The sequence below is a fragment of the Thamnophis sirtalis genome, unplaced genomic scaffold (assembly GCF_051295495.1).
Source record: "Thamnophis sirtalis isolate CommonGarterSnake01/CBP01778 unplaced genomic scaffold, rThaSir2_p1.2 scaffold_4, whole genome shotgun sequence".
In the NCBI taxonomy this organism is placed as follows: Eukaryota; Metazoa; Chordata; class Lepidosauria; order Squamata; family Natricidae; genus Thamnophis; species Thamnophis sirtalis.
The window spans coordinates 48204523-48217006 of NW_028261384.1; the positions used below are offsets into that span (position 1 = coordinate 48204523).

The 12484-nt window shown below is 36.5% G+C and overlaps 1 protein-coding gene across 4 annotated transcripts in view; it reads right to left on the bottom strand.

The window, feature by feature from the left end:
• NGLY1 (N-glycanase 1) overlaps nucleotides 1-12484 on the bottom strand; it is a 29964-nt gene that overhangs the window by 11943 nt on the left and 5537 nt on the right. For all 4 annotated transcript variants that reach the window (XM_087712877.1, XM_014075884.2, XM_014075883.2 and 1 more), the window contains exons 2-7: nucleotides 9657-9844; nucleotides 6300-6462; nucleotides 5268-5487; nucleotides 4426-4547; nucleotides 2703-2848; nucleotides 2385-2495 (exon numbers count right to left, since the gene is read on the bottom strand). In XM_087712877.1, the coding sequence (XP_087569003.1) occupies nucleotides 2385-2495; nucleotides 2703-2848; nucleotides 4426-4547; nucleotides 5268-5487; nucleotides 6300-6462; nucleotides 9657-9737 (843 nt within the window). In that variant the 5' untranslated portion in view covers nucleotides 9738-9844. The remainder of the gene's footprint in view (nucleotides 1-2384; nucleotides 2496-2702; nucleotides 2849-4425; nucleotides 4548-5267; nucleotides 5488-6299; nucleotides 6463-9656; nucleotides 9845-12484) is intronic.

Sequence of the window (12484 nt, forward strand, 5' to 3'; positions counted from 1 at the left end):
TGTGACTTCCATTTGGCTATTTTCTGGTTGTTGTTTTTTCCTGACTATCATTTCCAGACAAAAATGCCCTCCTTGGGAGAATGGAGTCACTTAACAAACTTGTAATCCTGTAATCACTACATGGTTTTTTTAATGACTGCAGAACTGTTGTAAAGACAGTTGTAAAATTGAGTCCAGTCACATAGTGCCTCCACATATGACTGAAATAACTTTAAGTGAAATCCTAGTCCAAATTATGATTTTAAATTAATTCTTTTGCAAGCATGTACTGATACTCAGGTACTACAGGTAATCCCCAAATTATGTCAGTTCATTTAGCAACCATTAAAAGTTATGATCCCCCCCCCACCAGTACTTAAAGCCCAAAGTTACAGCCCCACAGCCATCATTCATACTTATGAACGATTGCAGAGGCACTCCAAAATATGCCCCACTCTGCCGGGATTTACCTTGCAAGGATCTATCAAGCCATCAGTTCCTTTACCTGCTTCCTGCATTTGTAGAAAACAGAGACCTAAAGTAGTGACAGATCACGTGAGATCAGTAGCTTTTGCAAAGACTTTTGCCCCGGATCTCGTGCAAGCCTCGAATCGTAGAGAACAGAGACCTAAACTACTGTAGTATGAGATCAGTAGCGTGAAATCTTGTGCTACTGATTTCATGTGATCTCGTACTAAAGTAGTTTACACCTCTGTTCTCTGAAAACCAACGGCTATACCAGATCCAGCTGAAGAGCACTTGCAAGTCAACTTTGGGGCAGCGAAATCATCTTGCTTCAAGCCTCCCATCAGCTTGCAAATGCCTTTCACAACATTCCAGTCTCAGTGTGAAGAGCGTTTACAAGCCTATGGAAGGCGTCAAGCAAGACAATGAGATTTTGGGGCAGTGAAATCCCTTTGCCTTAAGCCTCCCATCGGCTTTTGCAACATCCCAGTCTCAACACAAGTTGATAGAGGCTCAAAACAAGGGATTTTGCTGCCTCCAAGTCTTCATGCCAAGACTGCAAGCAGGCAAAGAAACTGCAGGAGAGTGTTTCTAGAGAGGAGACAGATCTTCACAAGGTAAATAACCTGGTGCAGCAGGATGGAGAGAACAATTGTGGGGACCCCATGAAAGGAAGCATGAGGTATCCCAAGGGATCGGGAGAGGCCTTGGGTGGTCTGAAGCAGGTGGTGTGTTCCACCGCTAGGCCCCCATGGCCTTCCTCATCCTGAGATACCTCATATGCACTTAACAACACAGGTATTCTATTAGCAAATGCATGGGTGAAAAGCAGGGAGTGATCGCAGTCATTACGCAATTCACTCCACAAATCCTTGGGTTACAAATGTAATAGGCAGGCTCCATTACATTCATAACTTGAGGACTACCTATACTTAGGAATTCCCATGTATGTTTATTTAAAAAGTAAAATCCCATTGAATTATATAGGATTTACAGTATTTCTGTATAAGTGTTATGGTTGGGGTTACAAAGCACCAAAGTCCATTACATCTAACTCTTTTAAAAAGTTTTAATGTTAAATTAGATTTATGCTATTCTAAAATTTTATTCTGAGTTTGGATTTGTTCTGTTCTGTAATGAAGAAAAAACATTTAAAAAGTATGTTGGGTGGATCAAAAATGTTATTTCGTACAACTGACTTGTAATTGTAACTGGGACTAGAACTTCTGTCATTGACTGAAGTGGCCATAAAGTGTGGTGTCATGTGACTGCACCTCTTAGGAATGGCAATCATGACATTCACTGATGCCATTGTTAAGCAAATTTCACCAGTTAGGTAAGGACCCTCTCCAACCTAAGCCATTCCAGTCTTGGTTTCTCTCAGTCCTAAACCTTGGTTCCTCCAAGTGGGAGGGACTGCCTCCTCTTCAACTTTCCACAATTGCCTATTCCCTGTATCTCTGCCCTTTTGGTTGCTCTACATTCCAAGGCATCAAGATACCCTGCATTCTGCTATCCAGTTGACCTTCATTAAGATCAGTGGTGAAATCTAAATTCTGTGGGTGTGGCTTGGGGGAGGTCATGTGACTGGGTGGGCGTGACCAACTTTTTTTCATTTTTTAAAGCTTTTTTCCCCCTGCCAGTTTGGGTGATTAGGCAGGAAAAAAATGCTTTAAAAAACAGGCAAAAAAAGCTTCCGATGATCACGTAGATCAGCTGTGAGCCACGCAATCGTCGGGAGCTTTTTCCCTGTTTTTTACAGCATTTTTTCCTGCCAGTTCAGGCGAATTGTTACTTTGAGGACCCAGATTGTTGGGGGCAATATATTGACTCTGTAGATCACTTAGAGAGGGCTGTAAATTACATTTTCACTCTTTGATTCAAGACATGTTTGAATTCAACTTTTCTGTAAATTTAACAGATAAATTAAAACTACATACAATTTTGTTAAGATTACTGATTGTTTCTCGTAGCACAGTTTCTTTGACCTGTGTCCTTCTAGAAAGCAATTCTTCATGTTTACAAGAGTAACGCCAGGTGACATCAACAACCTGAAAAGCACAAATTATGAAACAAAATACCTTATACGGCATTAGACAGAAAATAGACTGAATTTCAAGCATGTTAAGATTTAGAACTATTCCAATGAAGAAATAATATCCTCCTTGCTGTACAGGTATACGACTGCTTTATCAGAACCAATACTATAGCTATAGCTACTTGAAGTGTGTTTAATTCAGTAAAAATTGTTCACTTACCTCCTCTTTAGAAAAGGCAATAATATATGACAATTTTTTCCCCCACCCAATCTCATACAAAAGGGGTTTATCACAGACATTTTCACAAGAGTCACAATGAAGCCATCTTTGCTGTGATACAGAATAAACTTCAGTCCATACGTGATCTGAGGAAAAAAAAACCAAGAAAAGCAGCGAGTATTAAAAAAGAAACTGCTCAATTTTAGAATATTAAAACTCAGATATTTTTTCTTTTTGCACTTCACTTAAATTTTATTTGCTTATTGATTTAAAGGTTCCACCACAAAACCGCGCTAGACTAAAACGCGCTCGACGAAAGCGCGTATGTGACGTCATCATAGCGCGACAAAAACAGCACGCTGTGAGTGGTAAACTTAAAATTAAAGGGTAAATCTAAACCTAACCCCCTCAAACCTAACCCTAACCCCTTAACCTAACCCTAAACCTAACCCTATACCTAACCCTTAACGCTAAACCTAACGCTAACCCTTAACCTAACCCTAAACCTAACGCTAATGCTTAACGTAACCCTAACCCTAACCCTTAACCTAACCCTAACCCTAAACCTAACCCTTACCTTTATGTGAATCGGCTTGCTTTAAAAGCGCTTTTTAAAGCGCCCTTTTTTCCTCTGCGGTCGTATTTGTCGCGCTGCTGATGACGTCAGGTACGCGCTTTAATCGGGCGCGCTTTAGTGGACCACGGTTTTGACGGGTCACGGATTTAAATATATACTCTCCTCATATTTACCAAGATCACTTAAAGCAAAAGCATATCTAACTGTAGTGATTTCTCTTGATTTAGACTATTTAGAAAGATTATATAGATAAATAAAGGTATTGATTATAGTATTAATCTATTTTCCCTCCATCTTTCCCTTTTTCTTCCTTGCCCTGTACATTAATAGATTTCAGGTTGTGGTACAATTAATAAAACTGTATTTTTTGCTAAATTGGTTAGTTTGTTTTGCTAAGTTTTTTTAGCTAGATGATGTTCAAAAAGAATGAAAGAAATCTAAATAAGTAGACCGACTAAACAACAATTATGGCAAATAAAAACAAGTTATTTTCTTTGAACTACCTTTCCAAGGATTCCATAACTGGAGTTCCAACCACCATATATGAACACCTTTTTGGTTCTTTTAATAGTGGGGCATTTGACAGTCTCCTCAATAGCTGAATATAAAGAAATATCACCTCAAGCCTCAGGTTATAGACTTCTCATTGTGTGTATGTGTGCGTGCGCGCAAACTAAAGAATGTTCAGTAAGTTCTGTGGACGAAGTCTCAACTTGGATAGTCGCAGTTGCTACCCAACTCCTTTAATTATCACACACTGCTTATCAAATATAGACCAACTGTCTGTTTCCTTCTTAGGTCTAATCTTTTTGTGAAAAAGCTATTTTTACTATCCCAATTCCAAATTTATGAGTCTTCCTTTGTCTCCAAAATAATTTCTTTGACTTTAGAAACTCTCTCAGTCAAGATGCCAAGTGTGTATGTTAGTAATAATAAATTTACTCATGAAAATTTAAGAGGCCACATCAATATATTCTAATGCAGTTTAGAATTAGAAACTCAGTGGGATTTAGATAAATAGGATTGCATTAATACTATAAACTGCAAGTTATTAAAATGGCACTTGGTACCGCACTATTGATTAACAATTTCAGAATGCCTAAGGAACATTTTGCTTTAACATAAGTTATTCTAAAACAACTATACCTGTTGCATCCCAAATGTATCTTGCTTCAAATCCTACTGCTCTACAACAAAGTGTAAAGCAATTGGCCCATTCACCACAACGTCCTTGTCTAGTTTCCAGGAGTTTCTCAGGATTGTTGTATCTGGAAACATATTTTTTAAAATATGAAGTTTTTAGTTACTTCTATAAAATAATTTAATTATCTTAAAAGTTTACCCAGAGCTACCGACATCTAGAAGCTAGTAGCTAGAAATTTTACAATAGGTCCAATATTATAATGTTGAAATTTGTCTTTTGGTTTATTACATCCACAGTTCTTCATACCGTCATCATCATGGTACTTTAATTTGCTTATTTTTATCTTCTACCAGAAAAAATATATTTTGTATGATATGGGGCCCAAAACAAAGCACTTTATAATTTAAATAAACATACCGTCCTATTTCAAATCTTTAAGCTGGCTATTATTATCTGAATAAATCCAGATATATAAAATTCTATAACTTGATTCCTGATTAAAATAAAATCTACAAAACTAGAGTGATATTTTAATATTTTAAATTTATTGATAGCACTGCTGCTCAACTCCAGATTTTGTAGTAAATCTTGAAACAATAAAATCTGAATGACAATCTTCCTCTGCTCACCAATATCATTTAAAAAGAAATCAGAAAGAAGGCACATATTCTATTCTATGTGATAGCAAAGAAACACCGTATTGTGCTACCCAATGGTTGTTGGACCTTGCATTATATATTTTGGAATTCCAAATTATACAAACTGAAATACAAATGAGATTAATATATTAAATTAATAATGTCTAATACAAACTAAATTGTTAAAGACAATTTACTAAACTCACCTTGGGAACCTGTTGCTGAACTGGCATTGGTTACAGAAGTGATTTTCAACTCTACTTGCATCCCATCTCAGGTCATCCTCGTTAGGTAACAAATTATCTTTAGTTTCTGTTTGTCCCCTGCATTTGCTACATGGTAAGTTATCTACCCATTTGAAAAAGCTACATTTAAACCAGTTGATTAACTCCACCAGAAGAATATCCTCTTCTCTCAGAATGCAATCTGTATGTTTAAAAAATAATTAAAATTAAAGCAGGAGTCCAGGTTATCAAATTGGAATAACCATTCCAGGAATTACACAGAATAGAAATAAAAATAATTTTGAAGGAGCACCAAGAAATAGTAACTTTATATCAAATGTGCTATAACTTCTATAATATGGGTGTTTTAATTTAAGACAAATTTGGCTTGTTCGTTATTTGACTTAATGAATATTTGAGAAAAAAATACAGTAGCTTTAAAGGTTCAGGTACTGAAAGAAATTCTTCATGAATTCAAAGCCAGGAATTTGGAAATATTAGCATTCTATACATAGATATCAAGACATATCCCCTGCCATAACTGACACAGAACCAATAGGATGACAGATCTTAAATATTTACATTCAAATTTTCAATTAAGAATTTCAACCAAAAGTTGGGCTTTTGCTGCCTTAAGATGCAACATTATGGCAGTTAATCTGAAGGTACCAGGTGAAAGAAATTATTTTGTGTATAACATCATAATTATTTGTAAGTGAATTAAAAATATTTGCTGCACTAGATAAATATAAATCAGGAACAAAAATGACCATCTTTAATAGAATCATGACAGTGTAATGGAGATAACTGCACAATCAAAAACATCTTTGTATCAGATTTCATGAACATAGAGCTACAATTCTTACACCTACAATATATAAAAATACATAGCTTTATTATTTCTAAAGCTATTCCAAAATGAATCTCTTGTGATAATTTTGTTTGTTAACAAATGAATGCATTTATATAGTAATGTTTTGTTTGATACTGTCAAACAACCTATTCAGATATTACCTCTGTCCAGTTTTTGGGCTTGTGATAACTTTTTCTGAGCTTGCTTTTTCAGATTTTGGAGTGGAATACAAGCCAAAGCTTTCTTTTGTAAACTTGGGTTTTCATATGCCATTACATGCAGAAAATTTGACTGAAGTGTCTTCAAGAAAATTGAGTCAGTTGTCTAAAATGGAGGAAAATCTTCTCATTTCAATCGTTTTAAACAGAATTTCCAGGAACTTAAGATAAATTTATTCTTCTACATAAATGTTCTTAAATCTAATGACCCTCCAGATATATTCTAACAACATAGATTTCAAGGTGTTCAGGGCTATTGGAAGTTAAGGTCCTAATATCTTTGGGGAACAATGGTTTTAAAGGGGCTGTTTGAAATATCACAAAAAGGATGTTTGCACTAGCATGAGAGATTTCTTCACATACTTAAGTAAAACAAGTTTAAACAAGTTGTTCAAGCATAAATATCACCTCTTATTTAAAATAAATATGTAATGCAAAATACTTGGGTGTGCTTTTTAAAAACACGGCATAACTTAGGAATAGAAATAATATCAGCAACCATTATAAGTTTATAACATCAGATTCTAGGGCAGAATATAGAAGAATTGCAGGGTCCTTGGTACTCTCTGAGCTCAGATGTTTCATCACCAAACCAGGTACATTAACAGTGCTAGTAGACAGTGGGGTTTGTTCTCATTTTATATATTAATGGCTTGCCCTGTCAGTGTTGGTGGGAGTGGTCTTGATGGTTCTTTAATTAGAATGTTTAGTTTGTTGGTAATAATTATGTTACTACTTTAGTAATGAAATAGGAGTTCACTGCTGAGCTACGAAAGACCGTTGGCTTACCTGAACGGTCGTTCTCTGAGCGCTGCGGGAGAGTCCAAGCATGGGTTAACACAGTCTATCTGCCCTAGAACTGAGTGAATTTTTCTTGGCCACGCCTCCCTTTGCCTCCATTAAATCAGTTTAAAAACAAAGAAGTAACCGTATAGAAGTTCCTTTCCACAGTCACAAGATTCGATAGATCCGAAGAATCCAGAGGACCCTGGGTGGGTTTGGACTCTCCCCCAGTGCCCAGAGAATGACCGTTCAGGTAAGCCAATGGTCTTTCTCCTGTGCACTGCTTGGAAAGTCCAAGCATGGGACATACCCAAGCTATCATGTCCCAAGGCGGGTAGAAGCCGGAATGTCCGGAGCCTCTGTGACTTTCTGTAGAATTCTCCTTCCAAAAGAGGCTTCGGCTGAGGCAAAAGTGTCAATTTTGTAGTTCTTGATAAATGCTGTGGGGGAAGCCCACGTGGCCACTCTACAAATGTCAAGAATGGACGCCTGGGTTGCCGAAGCAGCTGAGGTAGCGGCGCTCCTCGTTGAGGAGCTGCGGCTGAGGGGCTTAAGTGTGCTCTCTCTCGCTCCAACGGCACACTATGAGGCTTTCTTCTTTGCACATGGCTCAAGAAAATGGCGTCTGTTGCGTGCGCAGCCTAAGGCAGAAAGCGTGCAAAGATCTAAGATGGCCGCCACCTCTACCGGGTAGGGAGGAGCACCGCTGCTGCCACCAGAATGCTCAGGCACTCCGTGTGACCCTCGTAACGCCGCAGTGGGGGGTCAACGCAGTCTGGGAATCCTCCTGCTGCCCACTCGCTCGCCAGCCGCCGCCGGACAAGCGACTCACGATTTCATACCCCGCGTGAGACCAGCGGGTGAAGAAACGGCCCGGAGCCCTCTCAACTGTTGAATTGCGCTTAAGTAAGTTTCTTAGACCTCGTAGGCTAGTCGTAGTGAAATGTTTTGGTAAAGTCAAACTTGGGGAGTCCAGTTATCTGCTCTAGGACTGGAGCGCTCCCCAGAACAGTCCAAGCAGGTGGACTGAGTTTTTAAACTGATTTAATGGAGGCAAAGGGAGGCGTGGCCAAGAAAAATTCACTCAGTCCTAGGGCAGATAGACTGTCTTAACCCATGCTTAGACTCTCCAAGCAGCGCACAGGAGAATATTCTTTTCAATTGACATAGATGAATAAACCACTAAGCAGAATATACCCAGATCTGAAGTTAATAAATTAGTTTCAAGACCAAATAAACAATCACAAGCAATTATGAGGTGATTAGAATAATTCTCTAAGGAAATTGAAGACTGTTGCAATCAGTCACTGAATAATTATACATCAGAGAGTACCCCCCAAATATACAATCATGTATGCCTTTTTTTTTTTTACAAAAGGTTCTTTTGTTCAATCTCTAAGCTCCTCAGAGATATTAAAGGAATACTGGCTGACCCTTCCATACCTGACAATGTGTCACTTGCAGGTTCCTGATATTTCTTATGCTTTATCTTAGAAGATATTGTAAAGTATAGTCAATTAATTTATGTCACTACATTGAACCTAATAACCAAGAGTGCAAAAGGTGATTTTACAGTATCTTTTGGTGATGAGAACAAAGTACCCACTCACTTTTTTTTAACAATTGTTTTCCGCAGTCTCCTAAGATATTTTATGAGGTAGGAAAGGAAGTGGACTTGGATCGTCACAACCTTCACAGACATAGTAAAGTTTTTGATCCAGTGTACTTTGGAATAATGTATATCTTTGATCAGAAATATTAATTTACCAGAAGGCAAACTGATGTTATATACAAACTTTCTGAATGCGTAGTGACATATTTCCTTATAAAGCATAGGGAGGGGCACATGTGATCCAGGAATATTCACTAACACATAGTAGGAGTACTGATTCCTACAACTCAGAGGCACATTCATAAGATAGACAGATATAGAAGTTTGATAAACTTCTTGCTTTAGGAAATCTCTGATAGAAACTGAATTAATGTAGATTTGCCAGAACAATTATCACCAATTTATCCAACAAAATTGATACATGTACTCAACTCAGAGTGTATGAAGCAGCTTTGATTCAATCTGAATCGCGAACTAGATCATTCACCCAATTTGGAAAATCTAGCTGATTCAGATATTGAAAGCATCAATATGATTTGATCAAGTGATCTTCAAAGTAAATTTCATAATACTTATCATAATTATATAGAGAGGACATAAAAATAATTTCAGCATGATTTGCAAGTACGTTATAAAATATCATGCCAATGACCTTAAATCCACTATAAATTTTGTTTTCATATTCTATAACATATTTGCAGTCATACTTCATTGGGTATATTCCTGAAGACTAAATGCTTATGCAATATATAACTTTAAAGATTTTTATAAGCACAGAAAATAATATTTCTAGGAATTTACATATGAACTATATTTCCATTTCATACTGTGGTTTAAAAGTCTTCAATTTACACTCCCAATTTCAAATATTATTGTTTAATGTAACAATACTTTAAATAGGTTACCATGATAGCAGACTGAGTATTTGTGTCTAATTTGGTGTCAGTAGTAGGCTGTGTATTTGTTATCTTTCCAGAGGATCTCATTTGATCTGATCCATTTATTCAGCTATTCTTTTCTCCAGCAATTAGATTTCAAATTCTGCATAGCTGCTCAATTGATGCCTCCTTAGGAAAAGTAAGATGTGTTTCCCCTGAAATTACAAAAACCGAAATCATCTATATTAAACATCATTTTGTTCTGCATTATACCATGTATTCCAGACTGGTAAAGTAAATGCATAAATAAAACATACTCATCAACTACAGGTAATCTTGCTTAATAATGGTAACTGGGATGGAATTTCCATTTCTACTTTCATTAAATGATGTAATCATAAAGTAAAACTCATGAGACCACATCACTTAGTGATGGCAAGCCCAGCAATCATCATTGCCATTTTTAAGTAAGAATCAATGGTTAAGCAAGGGCTTCATGTAACGGTTACTTGTGACCTCCTGTCAGCTTCCAACAAGCAAAATCAATGGCGAAGTTAGCAGAAAATCTAAAGTCCCAGCTGGTTCACAAAACAGGCCATGACTAGTTTGTGTGTGTGTGTGTGTGTGTGTGTGTATGTGTATATATATATATATATATATATATATATATATATATATATATATATATATATATATATATATATATATATATATATATATATATATATATATATATACACACACACACACACACATACATACATACATACATACATATATACACAAATAATAATATAGATAATACAATCAAGAACAGTTGAATATGACATACATATTTTTCACTAGGATAGAGGTTGGTAATCTTAAAAAATGGTGACGTTTTCCTTAGCACATGAAGCCAGAACAGACAAAATACCTTCACTGTGGAATAATGAGACATTTCAAAAGGACCAAATAAAATTCTTCTACATACCAAATTCAAGGTACTTACCTCTACAAATCCCATTTTAAACAGGCATTCATTAGCCCCCCACCCCCCGACAGCCAAAAATCTAGTAGAAAATGCTTGATTTCTAAATCAAAGAGATCAATATTTTTCTTCAATTGAGTATCTTATTAGAGTGAAAACTATTTAAAATATTTCTCTAAGACATGCTTGTGATTTGAAGCCAAAAACATTGCTCTCATATTTCAGTAACAAACTATGGCTGTTTACTGACCCCAACCATGACTATTTTGAGTCCCATGAATATATTCTCTGGTTCCACAATTCTGAGATATTATTATTATTTGCATAGTAAATCATATATGTAAAATAGCAATAGCAATAGCAGTTAGACTTATATACCGCTTCATAGGGCTTTCAGCCCTCTCTAAGCGGTTTACAGAGTCAGCATATTGCCCCCAACAACAATCCGGGTCCTCATTTTACCCACCTCGGAAGGATGGAAGCCTGTCAACCCTGAGCCGGTGAGATTTGAACAGCCGAACTGCAGTCAGGTGAAGTAGCCTGCAGTGCTGCATTTAACCACTGTGCCACCTCGGCTGATTAAAGTCTTTTATTGCTTACATTCCCAGCTACCTTAAATGATAAATCAGTATTTTTTAAAGAAAACATAGCTGGGCTAATCACATTATCTTGCCATATTTTCCAAATATTCCCTCTATTTCCTCTTATGAGTGTTTTTAGATAAAGAAATCCTACTCATAGACACACACATTGATCAGCTCCTGGATACATTACCTTTTGTACTGTCTACCTTTGAAAATACTTTGAACTGGCTTCCAGTGAAGATGGCTAACTGACCAGTGCAGAAAGCTCTTTCCAGACCAAAGCATTTTCAATTTTACAAAATAATGAACTAAGTTGTATAAGTTCTCCTCTATGTCAGTCTCCTCGATTGGGGAGAGTCTCATAATCATCCCACAGCATCCTCCATACCAGTGGTCACCAACCAGTGGTCCGCAGACCACTGGTGATCTACGAGAAAATGTTGGTAGTCCGCAGAAAAATATTTGCATTTTTATATTGCACTAAATACTATTTATCTTTAAAAAAATCATATTAGTGGTCAGCAGGATTTAAATTAATGAATTTAGTAGCCCGAGGTTCAAAAGGCTGGTGACTCCTATTCCATACAGCAGTGGTCTGCAAGGAGACTCTGGACCAGCATTTCAAAGAAACCAAGTGAGCCATTTAACTAGAGGTGAAGTGGGAGCTGCCTGTCACTCTTATGGAAAAGCAGCCATTTTAGAATTTATTTTTCAAGTGAACAATAAGTTGTCCCTTTCACTTCTTAGACAATTTATTAGCTTATTACATTTATTAAGATAAAAGAAGCTCCTTTCAGTCATAGCCTATTACTCCTTTTTGAAGGTCGTCACCATTTTGGGGGTATTGTTATTGTTGAACAATGAGAAAGGAGGCTACTGATGAACTAAAACAAGGAAGTATGGGATATATTTTTCTTTTTTAATTTTGATGGAGAAACATAAGGATTTAAAAAGTAGTTTTATTTTGTAAATTTCACGAATTGCCCACCTGATTAATGTTGGGAGCTATAATTTGCAATTTTTGACTGTTTGTTCTGGGAGGCTGAAATCATCTGATTTTTATGAATTCTGATTGGCTAGGAGATATCAGCTGATTTATGTAAACTTTTTGTTGGTATTTTGATCACAAAAGGGAACTTTTAAAGTTTACTATTTTTTGATTTGCAACTAATTGACTGCTGATCTATTTTATAATCCCTTACTGGAGTTTTACAACTCTTTTTTGTTATTTTATTGTTTACTATTGAACTCCAAGCCACTTCCCTTTTCGGCATAAGGAACTCTGAAAATACATTTTCTGG